Here is a 15,427-nt window from a genome sequence, read left to right as displayed (position 1 = left end):
AGGAGAAGAAGGAGAAGAAGAAGAAGGAGAAGAAGAAGGGAAATTGGTGTCCCTCTCTTCCTCTGGTCTGTGTACAGAGAATAGCTGGTGAACGAGGCCCGACTGGAAGGTAAACCTGGAGTGGAGCAGAACAGATAGAACACACACACACACACACACACACACAGAAGTGAGAAGTGTATGTGATATAGTTAATTATTGTTTACTGTTTATGGTGTCTTATAATCCCGTAAGGGATGGGTCCTCGGACATGACACGAAAATAAATATTCATTCATTCATTCACTCACACACACACACACACACACACACACACACACACACACACACACACACACACACACACACAGCAGAACAGACAGAACAGACAGACACACACACACAGCAAAACAGACAGAACAGACACAGGAGTGAAACAACGTGAGCTAGCGAGTTCGGGATGACTTGTGCGTACAGTATGACATATGCGAGTGTGTACAGTATGACTATGCGAGTGTGTACAGTATGACTGTATGTGAGTGTGTGTGAGAGAGAAAGAGAGTGTGTGCGCCTGTGTGTGAGTGGCTCTGACTCAGCACACAGACGTGGACTGCCTAGGGAGACTGACCCTTTTATTGCCTAATCCAGTTTAGCAGATGAATCCAGGCTGTAATCTAATATTCTCATAAATGATCCCTACAGTATACATGAGTCACTGACCTTACCCAATAACTGCACTCCATTCAGGTCTCAGAAGGAGAGACAAGAGATTGCTTTTCACTGCGCCAGGACCGTTATTCATTACCTCAACTGGCTTGCTCAGTTCCCAGCACTAACATCTGCAAACACTAACATTTATCTAGTTTATTAAGGAGAGGGGCATGCTACTGCCATGCTAACGAGTCAGCACTGGCTAACGAGGGACACCACCCTTCCCTATTCTCGCATCCCCGTCTTTCCTGCACCCCTCCTCATTATCTTCTCTCTCCACTCATCCTCCACCCCTCCTCTTGGCCTCTCCCATCCATCCCCTCTCACCCTCCCCCCCTATCTATCTGTCCATCTATCTTTCTATCTATCTACCCTTCCTCCTGTCTTCTCTCTCATCCATGTCCATTCATCCTTCCCTCCACCCATCTTTTCCATAAATCATTCTAGATCATCACTTTAAATGGTAGACTACATAAATTCACTTTATTAGCCCTTTGTGTGCATGTAATCAGGGTAAACTCCTTGGACAAACCATGCATGAGGGATGACATCAGCACAGAGAATACGGCTTTGATGTTTACATACTGTAGAGCTACAATGACCTTTTTTGCATAAACATCACAGTGCATCACAGTAGATGAACTGGCACACGAGGGAAAGAGAGGAGAGAGAGAGAGAGAGAGATAGAGAGACAAAGGCTGTGATGTATCCCTCATTAGTTTCAATGAAGTGGAAGCAAGTGTAAACACTTAGCACTCTTTTGCAGGTTTATTCCGATGATTAGTGATGGCATGGGTTGTTCGCAAACAAATGGCTTTTTGGTAAACATTGGGAACCGAATCGCATCGGTAAAACAGGCGCTCATTTGGCTCCCAAATTCAGACAGCGCTGTGGGTGGGCGGGAGACAATGAATGTCTGGCTGGCGGGCATCACGGTCAACCCACCAATGAGCACACAGAGAGCCGTTGCTGTTGATGCTATGGAGGCAACGATGACGACTCACTGTTTACCTACGGATCTAACACCCAAAACCAGCTTGTCTGGAGCCAGGGCTGGGGAGCAGTGGTGTACAGCCTCACCCTACAGCCAGGGAGTGTGAGCACAAGCTTGACTTCCTGTCCCACAGAACACCACTTCCTGCCCACTGACCAGTGCTTGTGATGAATCCTTTTGTATAGGCCTGTGTCTGTTTGTTCAACGCAATACAATGGTGTCCCCGACATGAAATACAATTAAATATAATGAAATGCTTTCTATTTGTCAGTATTTACAGTACAGCTTTCTCATAGATTGTCAAACATCAGACATATAAAAGCTTTAATGTACACAAAATCACTTCAAACATAGTAATGAATAATAATAATAATACAACAAATAAAAAAACATCCCAAAACAAAAACAAATTCAAAATAAAGCACATTGTCCCAAGTAAACTACCAATACAAAGATTGTTAAGGATTGATTATCATAAATGCACATTGTGGTGGCTATGGCATCCTCAAAGATCCAACAGTTGGAGCTAACCCTGGTTGTCATAAGACCGTCCAGCCATGGTACAGGGCGTGTATGGCTTTTAAGAGCGCACCAGTTTGATCCCCTGGCCAATGTCCAGGATGCTAGGAGGGAACCAGGCTAGTTTGAGCCTCCTGAAGCACCGCAGACACACTCCGCAAAGCCACAGCAAGTTCAGCCCGCAGCACCAGTTAGACAGGTGCACCATGGGATACGTGGCCTTGGGGAAGTGGGTCTTCCAGTGCTTGGCGACGTCGCTCCCCGTGGGCAGATGGAGGGTGTAGTCGCTCCAGCGTTTGGAGACGCTGTAGACCGCCGCCACCGCCCGGCCCTTCTCTGACCACTGGGGGGCGCTCTCCGGGTTACAGTTGAACTCCACCCACTCCGAGGTGAAGTCCCCCAGGCGGGGGGCGTCCGGTCCCTCCTCGTCCCCCCCAGCGGGTGCCAGCAGGGCCCCCTGCGCGGCCACGTACCCCGCCTCCAGCTTGCGCACCTCCTGCAGCCAGGGCAGGGAGTTCTCCGTGTCCAGGACCAGGATGAGACGAGAGCTGGAGTCCACACTCTTCTCCTTCCACCACTCCAACAGCTGGCCCAGACGCAGCAACTCTCCTCCTGAGAGACAAAGAGAGGGAGAGAGGGAGAAAGAGAGAGAGGGAGGGAGAGAGAGAGAGACAGAGAGAGAGAAGGAGAGAGAGAGAAAGACAGAGAGAGAGAAGGAGAGAGAGAGAAAGAGAGAGGGAGGGGGAAAGATACAGAGAAAGAGAGAGAGGGAGGGAGAGAGAGAGAAGGAGAGAGAGAGAAAGAGAGAGGGAGGGGGAAAGATACAGAGAAAGGGAGAGGGAGAGAGAGATTTTGTTAATATAAACTAGGATTGTAAGAAGTCCGCCTGACATCGTCAAGGGAACAAAGCTCCATCCTTCCTGTGCGGGGAGGAGGAGTGGGTGAGTTGTGAGGTCCACTTCACCAGGAACAGCTGCTGCAGCCACAGTGGGATATCTGTTGCAATCTAAACCTCTACTTCAAGCCACACACGCACACACACGCACGCACACGCACCGAACACACACACACACACACGCACACACGCACGCGCGCACGCACGCACGCACGCACGCACGCACGCACACACGCACACACACACACACACACACACACACACACACACACATAAATAAACCTTCTCTTCCAGCTTAACCAGCAGAAACAAATAAAGCAAGAAACTACTTTTTGTTCCCTAGACTGAGAGAGACAGAGACAGAGACAGAGACAGAGACAGAGAGAAAGAAAGAAAGAAAGAAAGAAAGAAAGAAAGAAAGAAAGAAAGAAAGAAAGAAAGAAAGAAAGAAAGAAAGAAAGAAAGAAAGAAAGAGAGAGAGAGATGATCTCATCTAATGTGATTTATCTAGTCTGTTGGTTGAGTGTGTGTGTTCTGCTGGTGAGTGTGTGTTCTGGTGGCGAGTGTGTGTTCTGATGGTGAGTGTGTTTGTTAGTGTGTGTTCTCATGGCGAGTGTGTGTTCTGACGGTGAGTGTGTGTTCTGGTGGTGAGTGTGTGTTCTGATGGCGAGTGTGTTTGTTAGTGTGTGTTCTCATGGCGAGTGTGTGTTCTGACGGTGAGTGTGTGTTCTGACAGTGAGAGTGTGTGTTCTGATGGCGAGTGTGTTTGTTAGTGTGTGTTCTCATGGCGAGTGTGTGTTCTGATGGCGAGTGTGTTTGTTAGTGTGTGTTCTCATGGCGAGTGTGTGTTCTGACAGTGAGTATGTGTTCTGGTGGTGAGTGTGTGTTCTGGTGGTGAGTGTGTGTTCTGGTGGTGAGTGTGTGTTCTGGTGGCGAGTGTGTGTTCTGACGGTGAGTGTGTGTTCTGGTGGCGAGTGTGTGTTCTGATGGCGAGTGTGTTTGTTAGTGTGTGTTCTCATGGCGAGTGTGTGTTCTGACGGTGAGTGTGTGTTCTGACAGTGAGAGTGTGTGTGTGTATTGTGATAGTATTTTAGACTGGTCTAGTCAAAAGATTTACCAAGATACGTTCAAAAGGTTGAGTCTGGTTTATTGTGGAAAACATTACGAGCGCAAGGACTTCCTGACAAACGCAACAAGGGTGGTTCAGTCAGCGAAGTGAATTCAGCCTCTTCGCTCTGGCTTATATACAGTCAAAACACAGGTAGAGTCCTTCTAGGATGTGATTGGCTAACTCATTGCACGTCATGTGAAATGGCAGGCGTGGCCAAAAGTACAGACATGTGAAAGGTCTGAATCAGGACGAGGAAGACGAAGGTGTGGCCCTTCTGACTTAAACAAAGAGATGAGGAAGAGCTAGGCAGAGGGGGTGTTTACAATTACAAAGGGGGGAGAGTTGAGGTGTTTTCAATTACAAAGGGGAGACTGAAACTAGGGTTTGCAGGGGGCTTGATGAATACTTGGGGGGAGGTGATGAATTACAAGGACAAAGGTTTAAGGTGTTTGGATGTAAATTCCTGGACAGTATGTGTGTGTTCTGACCTGCCAGTACCCAGGCCCCGGAGCGGTGGGTGGGTCCGCTGTAGAAGACCAGGTAGGTGTCGTGGCGAGGTCCGTCGGCCGTGCGCAGCTCCAGGAAGGCTTTGAGCTTGGTCTGCAGGGCCTCTAGGGTCACACCACTAGTGGAAGGGCAGGGCTGCACATCAGTTTGGCTTCATACTTTTAATTACTTTTAGTATCGTAACATCCATTAATTAAAGTATAACGCCAGCTTCACTTCGTGTTAATGTTTAATTGAAGAACGGGATACTATTTCACATTCTATCTATGTGTTTTACATGAGGTTATTTCAGATTAAGCCCCAGTCATTCTTACCTCGTGGAGTAATCACAGCCGAAGGTCTCGATCAGGTGTTGAGAGAAGAGGCGCTGAACGCTGTTCAGGATGCCGGTGGAGCGCAGGTTCAGCTCCTGCACCTGCTCTGGAGGCAGGAGGACGGGCTGTCCATCAGGACTGAGAGAGAGAGAGAGAGAGAGAGAGAGAGAGGGGAGGGGAGGGTGAGAGGAGGAGGTGCAAGAGGACAGGACACGCGCGCAGACACACGCACACATACTAAGGATGCACCGATGCATCGGCCGAACATCGGCATCGGCCGATGTTGGCCTTGTTGACTGCCATCGGCAAATAAAATGACATTCCCCGATGGTAGTGGCCGATGTTATGTCGCAACAATTAGGGCTTTTTTTGTTGCAAAACTTAGCCTACCCAGCTGCAGATTCTGAGAAGATCTGTGGCGTAATGCCGCAAATGCACGTGTAGTTTGCTTTCAAATTAAAGTGAAATAAAAATTGCCGCTTTGGAACCAAACACTTCATTTCTTTGTTTCCCTGGCACAAAAGGGGGAATAAAAATAAAATAAAATAAACATCGGCATCGGCCATCGGCCGGATTGTTATTTTAAACATCGGCATCGGCCCAGAATTTTGCGATCGGTGCATCCCTAACACATACATACATACACACACATACAGTACACTCACAAACACACACAGTCAGACACAGACACACACACATACATACATACATACACACACACATACACACATACACACTAGTGTTGTCACGATACCAATATTTGACCTGCGATACTATACCAGCCAAAGTATCACGATAACAAGTAGTATCACGATACCGCAGCATTTACATTTTTATTTTATTTTTATGAACGTGCAATGTATTTACAGTACATTACAGTACAGTGTAATAACTTTATACGAGTGGTGCATGAATAACATGCATTTAATGCATTACATTGTAGCTCTACAGGTAAGTAAAAAGATATTATGCATATTATGAATTATTAATATTAAATATTTAAAACACATATCTAAAACAACTACAGAATCAGCCATGTATACACACAAGTGTAGTATCACCAACCACCAGTAAAGGTCAGCGGAGGGCCGCTGGGTTGTGGTTGATGGCAGTGGCTACATGCTTTATCTAGCTTTCACTTTTGTGAAAGTCAAAACCAGATCAAATGACCAAATGTCAAGAGGTGGATATCATTGGATTATCATTGGATTCGTCTCAGCCTACATAATCTAGCTCACATTATTTTAAGGAGTTTGGAGTTGGAATAAGGACGACAATTTTCATTCAACACCTGTGCATGACGACATGACAGCAGCTAGGCTAAAGTAACTTCATTAGCTAGCCCGCTGGCTAGCTAGCAACAGCAGCACACGCTTTAGCTAAGAGGTTTATTCATTCATTTTTGTAATATTAGCTAATGGCAAGAACACTGCTAAAGTCATACTAACCTCATTAGCTCGTCTGTATTCCAGTGCAAGGTCTGGATGACGAGATTGTAGATGCTTTATTAAGTTTGATGTGTTGCCTCCTTTTGCCTGTACGGCATTGCTGCATCGCATGCACAACGGATGGCCATCATCTATAGCGTTTCCTTGTTTATCTGGTTTAAAACCAAAATAGTTCCATATTAAACTTTTAGAGTTATGTTTCTTCAATAATGTTACATTTGATGGTGCGGACTCGGAGCTAGGGAACGCTTCTGCCATTACGATAGCCTACTGAGAACAAGACTGGCTCGCGCCCAGACATACAGATAATGTCAATATTGTGACTGCGGAGATGCATGTGTGCGGGAGTCAACAAATTGGGAACTGCACAACGGTATCGCAAGCCAGTCTTCACATTAGCAGAAACCAGTGAATTTGGGAACAGAGGTAACATTGTCCCCCTGCCGTGTTTAACGATAGTACCGTATTCCACGGTAGTACCGTTGTAAAGAGCTTATAGTATAGTTGGCATCGTGACGTTTTGGCACCGCGGTAGACCGTTGCTACCGGTATATCGTGCAACACTAATACACACACAAACACACACACGGAGACACACACAGACAGACACAGACACACACAGACACACACACACACACACACACACAGGAAGGAGTCGAGGCTATCTCTCCAGTCAATACACATCTCATCTCCATCGCTGGTGTATTACTCCTGAGTAAATAGACAGAGCGGAGTCATCACTCATCGCCATAGATATCATCTGCATAATTCGGCTGCCACATGGGAGAGCAGGGAATCACTGTGGTCTTCAACCAGGCCTCGTAGAAGACGGGGGGAAGCTGATCTACGGGGGAGATGAAGGTGCAGTCCAGAGGAGGTTCGGGGCTCGATCCCAAACAAGGCTACGTGCTCATTCCAACAGACCGCGGGAGTGCGCGTGTTTTTACTTATTGATCAACGCAACGTGATTGCATGAATGATATTAGGCGGGGCGGGACTGCTTGATTTTGCTGATGTCTCCTTCTTGTACAATTAGCCCAATCATCTTTTTGAATGCGCGTCTGGTTAGTAGACACTCTCCAACCCTGTTAAAATATACAGACGCTGTCCTGTCTTTACGTTCAGGCTTGGCAAAAACGCCTCAGCCATGCTGACCAGCTGCTGCTAAATTCACCCATTTGCATTTTCTCCTCCCGCTACTTTGCACGCCGTCTCTAAGAACGCCCGAGCTTGCATATTCATTAAGGCGGACGCGCGGAAATGGATGAGGCGCGTGCGTCTCTCGCGCGTTTGAGGGACGCGATCCTCGATGCGCCACTTAGTAGATAAGACTTTTTATTCGCGTTTGACACACTTGGCGACGGTTTCGCACGCGGTTTCACGCAAGCGGACCTTAAGTGGATTCGCCCCCAGGCATGAGGTCGTATATGAGGTCAGTCATGTTCTCCACCAGACCCATCTCGCACGTACACGGGGGGGGAAGGTGAGACACTGGCACCATCTGGCATCCATCTCAGTCCATTACCCTCCCTCTGTCTCTCTCCCTACATCCATGTCTACTCTCCGCTCACCTCCGTGCTCCTAATGACCTCCCCCGACCCTCTCGCCTCTACCTCTCGCTCCCGTCCTAATTCTTTCTTTCTCTCTCTCTCTCTCTCTCTCTCTCTCTCTCTTTCCCCATGGGGGCTCCGGCGATTGTAAAAACATGATCTGAGCCTATCAAGACAGCAGATTAGACGCTGTTATATTCTGCTCATGCTCATGGCCTCCTCCCGGGAACCGGCTCGCGGCCCGGGCACTCCGAGAATACAGAGCGCCGCCGTGCCGTGGGCCTGCATCCACAAGTAGGCAGGTACTTTAGAATCTCACATAAGCAGTAACATTAGCCTTAGCCTCCTCCATCCTCCTTGTCTCTCTCCTATAGCCTATTAGAACCCTAGTCTCAGACTCCTCCATGCTGGACCTATAGTCTAGTCTCAGACTCCTCCATGCTGGACCTATAGTCTAGTCTCAGACTCCTCCATGCTGGACCTATAGTCTAGTCTCAGACTCCTCCATGCTGGACCTATAGTCTAGTCTCAGACTCCTCCATGCTGGACCTATAGTCTAGTCTCAGACTCCTCCATGCTGGACCTATAGTCTAGTCTCAGACTCCTCCATGCTGGACCTATAGTCTAGTCTCAGACTCCTCCATGCTGGACCTATAGTCTAGTCTCAGACTCCTCCATGCTGGACCTATAGTCTAGTCTAGTCTCAAACTCCTCCATGCTGGACCTATAGTCTAGTCTCAGACTCCTCCATGCTGGATCTATAGTCTAGTCTAGTCTCAGACTCCTCCATGCTGGACCTATAGTCTAGTCTCAGACTCCTCCATGCTGGACCTATAGTCTAGTCTCAGACTCCTCCATGCTGGACCTATAGTCTAGTCTCAGACTCCTCCATGCTGGACCTATAGTCTAGTCTCAGACTCCTCCATGCTGGACCTATTGTCTAGTGTCAGACTCCTCCCTGCTGGATCTATAGCAGTGTAGAAGAAAAGCGTTTTTGCACATCTGCACAGGCAGGTGCATAGGAGAAACTCACAAGGACTGAATAGAGAAAAAAGCTTCCACACACTGTCCTCTGCACCTGCAGCAATTTTAATGAGCAACGTTTGGGCACTAGGCCATCGTCAGGTTTGATCTGAACGGGAGCTTTTTTCTTTATTCAGTCCTATAACAGTGTACCCTAACCTCTCCTCTACGCTGGGCCTATAACAGTGTACCCTAAGCTGTGGGGGGGCGGCTGTAGCTCAGTTGGTAGAGCGGGTCGTTCAATGATCGAAGGGTCAGCGGTTCGAATCCCAGCTCCGACTGTCCACATGTCGAAGTGTCCTTGAGCAAGACACCTAACCCCAAATTGCTCCCAATGAGCAGGTTAGCACCTTGCATTGGTGTGTGAATGTGTGTGTGAATGGGTGAATGAGAGGCCATTGTAAAGCGCTTTGAGTGCCGCTAAGGTGGGAAAGCGCTATATAAGTGCAGTCCATTTACCATTTAACATCTCTCCTCCATGCTGGGCCTATAGCAGTGTACCCTAACCTCTCCTGTATGCTGGGTCTATAGCAGTACCCTAGCCCCAGACTCCTCCATGTTGGGCCTATAGCAGAAGTCTAGTCTCAGCATCCTCAATTCTGGACCTAGCCTATAATAGCAGTAGTCAGGGATACTAAAATGCTAACAGATCCAACAGAGTGAAAAAGAGAGACATATAGTTGTCGTAAACACCCCCCAATACATCCTCAGCATACAGAGCAGCGCTAGGCCACTGGCCTGCATTTACAATCAGGAGTGCTAGTCCAGAGAGCCGTGTGGAGAACATTCCCAGCCACAGGCTCTGCCCTTTCCCCAGCCTGTCACCGGGGTGGAGATGACCGCTGGCGTGAGAGCACCTGACGTGATTGAAGACCACCCACTGGCGACCAGCGACAGTGTTACTTTGAAAAGGTAGCAATATTTAACGTTAAGAGATGCAAGCAACTATTTTAGCCAGGTAGTCAACATTTAAATCTGAATGACACTCAAATTATGGCTTTTGGACATTTCATAAAATGGAAGACAGATTAAAAGCCAAGAGGGCAAAAATGGATCAGAAGGTAAAATTACTGTCAGGAGTTTGGATGTGAAAATAAAAAACATCAAAAGTAGCTTACCCACCTTCAATGGATTTCTGGACAAAGCATTTGTCTTTCTGTAATTACAATGCAAAATCCCACAAAAGTCTTAAATCAAGCGGAGTTGTCAAAGGGCTGATACCTGACAACAGAAGTGCACATCTCAGGAGAGTTTAGTAAAGTGTGAGACATTGAACCGAAAAAATAATAATAGAATCCTTCAGATGAGCAGTGACCAGTGACCACCCAGTGACTCCCCATCACCTAGCCCTGGAGACGGGACCAGTGACCACCCAGTGACCACCCAGTGACTCCCCATCACCTAGCCCTGGAGACGGGATTGTTGCCTTTATCCTTTTTTCAATAGGTAGTTTCTGGAAATAAATGTGTATCGATTTCTTACAGTATGCTGAAAGCGATGAAATAGAATCAATTAAGAGGTCTGTCAAGGTATTCAGCTGGAACGGCTTCTGTCCGTTATCTCTGAAGAATATAGATTATGTAAAGTCATGTAATAGTGTAAATGTTCTTGCTCATTCAAGTTCATTACCCTCAGGTTTGAATGACACTGTTTGAGAGAAGGTTTGAATTCTAAGTACCTGCCTGTTCCCAGTGAGGAGTAGCCTAGCGTATAAGGCGCTTTTAACACCCGCACTCAGGAGGGCGTTCTTCTTAACGCCCAAACGCTGCGACAACACTGATTTCTGGGCTTGTGCTACTGTACTCAACATTTTGAACTGCAACAGAAAAGTAACCGACTCTCCTACATTGAGTCTACCTTCATATTTTCAGCTTGCTGTGTGCATATTTAGTTTTAGAAAAATGACCTCAAATCATCACTATCAATTCTGTCAAGTGTCAACCTGAAAATATTGCTTAGCGATGCCCCGTCAGTGTATGAGAATTCCATATTACTGTACCAACGTTACTGTACTGAAGGAATGGGTGGAATGGGCGTTAACACAGCCCCCCTCCAGGATTCCAAATTGCAGCGCTATCGTCAAAATTAGCAACCCAGTTTAAAACCGACACGACACCGTTAGATTTGAAAACCGGAATTGTTTAGAGGACATTTTGAGCTACAAAGTAAGCTAACTTATCATCAAACGTTGTCTGATTTTATACATTTACATTTTTTGTGATGTTGTCGCGTCAGAGTGCCTAGCGGAGCCCCTTCCACTGAATGTTTGAATCCAGTCGACCAACATAGCTACAGTATTGAAGCAGGTGTCAAAGAGGTGCAGGAAAACCTTCTTTAGTATATTTGAAGATAAACTTTGTTGGTGCTCATTTGAATTTTACAGTCTATTTTGGCTTTTGACCAAATGTGTATTATAGTTTTGGGGATTCATTTCGCCTCAGTTTGAGATTTAGAATCATAAATACGCTATTACGCTCTGTTTCTGAAAATGACATCACTTTAACAACGTACTGTATGTATTTGAATGTTTCAATGTGATGACCACCTCTGCCTAGGTTTCCAATGACTTTGCAGATGTTTTACGGATGCGACGGATTGCTTGAGAGAAGTGTTTCCATTGAGTCACTATAGGGTCACAAATTTTTGCATATTTTGCTATTTGTATCAATAAAACACATGCTAGGCTAACAGCTAACACAGTAGGCTAGGCTAACAGTACGTGGCTGACGGGTAAGCTGTGAGAGAGAGAGAGAGAGAGAGAGAGAGAGAGAGAGAGAGAGAGACCCAGTGCTGGCATGTCCGCCGCTCAGTATGTCAGTGCTGGTGAGTGCTTCCTCGGGGGGTGCATTGTTTATGTATGTATGTATGTATGTATTGTTTATGCAGATGTACCGTATTGGGATATTTGACCCTCACCTTCACTTTGTCTGGCTAAGGGATACAAAATGATACACTGCATGAATGCCTTAGGGTGCCCAATAGGCCACTATTTTCTGAAGTCAAGTCTCTAGCCTGCAAATGTGTGTGTTATTGCGTTATGAGTGTGTGCGTGCGTGTATGGTGTTGGTGACTGCATATCTTTGCCTACCTGCAGTAGCTGGTGGGGATGACGAGGGCGTAGCCCACACAGGTGCCCCCCAGACAGCTGCCAAGCTCGTGGAACAGTCCGTAGGTCAGAGACTCCAGGGGCAGCACCATCAGGAAGGCGCTCATGAACATGCCGTTAGAGGGCTGAGAAGACAGGAGATGTGAATGAGAGGAGACAAGACGAGAGACGACGCACTACTCGGCATCAAAAGCCTCTTCACACTCTCCTCCTCTGAAGTGGGATGTTTGATACCATCAAAGGAAGATGTGTGGGCGTGTGTACCGCAGGCGAGCGTGTGGTCAGAAAGACAAGCTAAGAATCCGATGTATGGATGGTAGGAATCCAATGTACTGTATACTCCAAAGTTACATTTTCATGTTTTATTCTTTTAGAGCCTAGCATAAATTTCAAATAATACATGCTACGTTAATCACTGGGAAATGCAGATGAGGCCTACCTGCCAGGAGACGGCAGCCAATATGGCGGTGGACAGCAGGCAGAAGAACACCAGGCGCTCAGAGATCAGGCAGAAGTGTCTGATCCCCCGGGAGGCCATCACGCTGTCCAGGCTGCGTGTGTGGGAGCGCTGGGCCCTCCAGGCCTTCTGGCAGTCGGTCAGCTTGGTGTGGAAGCCCCACAGCGTCACCAGCAGCACCACGTGGCACGCCACCCACAACAGGCCGAACACGCAGAAGCCCGGGATCACCAGGTACCAGAGCTCCAGCTCGCCCAGCTTCAGCCCGGACAGCGCCAGGAAGGCCAGCTCCAGGGCAGCCAGTGGCACGAGGGACAGCCTCCGCCACACTCGGCCCAGGGCCAGCAGGGACAGCCAGCGCTCGCTGGGGCCCAGCGAGCTGAAGTAGACGTCCAGCAGGGGGTCGCAGAGCAGCCGGCCCAGGAAGCAGCCCAGGGCCCACGGATTGGCGGTGATCCCCAGGGCCTGGAAGAACAGCAGCGAGGTGACCAGGGAGAAGCAGGCCAGGTTCGGGAGGGCCAGCAGGGACTTGACCCGCAGGTCCACGATCAGCCCCCCCAGCGCCCCCACCAGGCCCATGACTGCCACGGACCGCCACATCGGCATGGTGATGCTGGCCACGGCGAAGCCCAGCAGCTCCAGCAGCTCTGCGGAGGTCAGCAGGGTGGGCTTGTAGTGGACGCAGCCGCAGATCCTCTCCGTCAGAGACCACACTGTCCGCAGGATGACGCTGGCCAGCAGCAGGTAGTTAGTGACCTGGAGGAGGGGCACGAGAAGAGGTGGTGATGATGACGCGATCGCAAGGGCAACACATGATGGAAAACGTATGCCTATATGCACAGCTCTTTGTATTGGCAATGCTCTTTCAATACGTATGATTAGAATATAGAGATATAGGCCTCATACAGTAAAAGCCGTCTTGACCAAGATGGCGACCATGTTGCCATGTCTTCAGATTGATTCAGATTCAGATTCTACTTGTCACATGTACAGTATATAGTACAGTTTACAGTGAAATGTTACTGCCGGCCCCGTGATGTGCAAAATTACGAATAATTACAAATTACACAAAACTATACAAATAAAGACATGGATGTATTATTAACATGCTATAATCCCAAGGGGGATATAATGCAATCTGTCATATACACTATAGATTGTGACACTATATACACCAGATATACTGATATGCACTAGATACTGTATAGTGACACTATATACACTAGCTAGTGTTATTCAGGTACCAGATGGCCTGGGGGAAGAAACTCTTCCTGAGTCTCTCAATGCCCTGCATATGGGCGTGGTAACTTTTTATTTTATATGTAGCATTCTATTCTATTTCTAAGGCTTGGGGTGAAAGATAAAAGCTGTGTATTGTATTGTACCATATGTCACTGAGCAGATATTGTATTGTAGTGCGTTGGTCACCTGTTCCTTGACCTTCCTGTCGAGGACGGGGCTGTTGAGGAAGCAGAGGAAGCCCAGGAGGAAGCCGAACCAGAGGTGGAACAGGCTGAGGCTGGCCTTCTCCATGGAGAAGTAGTAGTACAGGATGCTGGCGATGCCCAGCACGAACAGGCCCAGGATGAAGATGACCAAGATCATGGGCTCGTCCGTCACCTCCCAGCGCACGTACATGCCCACGCACACCGCCACCATCAGGTTCACGCTGGACAGGTAACCCAGACAGCGCACGGAGGAAAACGCCATGTCTGCCTCGCCCGCAGACTCCTCCCTTTTGGCCATGTCGGTGTTTGTCTAGTTGGACACAGTGCACCGGGGAAAGTAGAGGAGCTAGCCCAAGTATTAGATAATCCACTCCAGGGATTCAGGAACTTGAGAGATCTGACAGGGAGCTGTGTCTGTTGATCGTTGTTTGTACAGGATTATAGGTGCAAAAGTGGTCATGGCTTTTGCCAGCATCGTTGATGAAGTACTCAGCCACTGAAAGGACAGGAAGAGACAGATTGAGCTTGTCTAGTAGAGGGCAGAGGTAGTACTGCAGCTGGCTAGGTTATAACCTAGCTAGTAGGAACTGGAAGGCTAATGAGGTCATCGTGTTGGATAGGCCATAATACAAAACAAGTGGACAGTCAGTCTGAAATGTTGTATCGCTGACTGTTGAATGTGATGTATACGACATATATTGAGTAAACACAGACGTTATATTCCCCTGAACATGATCTCGAGTATAATCGTTTGTTATGATGTGGCACACTGCTTGGTAGCAAGAGAGCTATCTAGTCTACGTTTCGCTGTATAAACAAACTGGTTTAATTCCATGCCATTTTACATAATAATACTTCAAAATCTACCTCTTTCACAACCGCTGATACATTTCAAAAGGTATTGTTTTAAGTAAATATACTTACGCGGAACTATTTGACAACTTTCTGCGTTTCCAGTGTGCCATGTTTCCAGACTCAAAACTACGGCAAGCTGCATGGGTCACGTGACAAACGATGCTCAGGTTTGAATATTCAATACGGCTAGGCCTGTTAGTAGCCTAACATATTTGAATTGTAGTTGAGGTATCTAGCTCAGTATCAGTATCATCTAAGTCAGTATCACTGAGAAGTGTAGCCTACAATATACGACCGAGTGCAGTTCTCTATCCTTTACACCTCCTCCCCTGACTCTGTGGGACATCACATCTCCACAGGGGGCACTGTAGGGACGGGGTCTCTCTCTGTAGCTAATCTCTAAAAAGCTATTTCAATTTAATGGTTACTATAGCATATGTATAAACACCAACTCCAGAATGGTTTTTATTTGCCTCTATCCTATACAGACGAGTAAGATAAACCCATTGAC

The 15,427-nt window shown here is 47.5% G+C and overlaps 1 protein-coding gene across 1 annotated transcript; it reads right to left on the bottom strand.

Annotated features, from left to right (window-relative positions):
- Positions 1-2,088: 2,088 nt before the first annotated feature.
- On the bottom strand, positions 2,089-15,043 carry tmem168a (transmembrane protein 168a). Its single transcript, XM_084448123.1, has 7 exons — positions 14,986-15,043; positions 14,042-14,557; positions 12,596-13,369; positions 12,139-12,281; positions 5,030-5,167; positions 4,697-4,833; positions 2,089-2,814 (listed from the first exon to the last, which is right to left on the bottom strand). Exons 2-7 carry the CDS (start codon positions 14,357-14,359, stop codon positions 2,264-2,266), a joined length of 2,061 nt encoding a protein of 686 aa, XP_084304249.1. The 5' UTR covers positions 14,360-14,557; positions 14,986-15,043; the 3' UTR covers positions 2,089-2,263.
- Positions 15,044-15,427: the final 384 nt, after the last annotated feature.

This window comes from Borostomias antarcticus (assembly GCF_949987555.1).
Source record: "Borostomias antarcticus genome assembly, chromosome: 13".
NCBI classification, from domain to species: domain Eukaryota; kingdom Metazoa; phylum Chordata; class Actinopteri; order Stomiiformes; family Stomiidae; genus Borostomias; species Borostomias antarcticus.
Note: the sequence above shows the minus strand (reverse complement) of the source record. Positions and strands in the feature narration are given on the sequence as shown.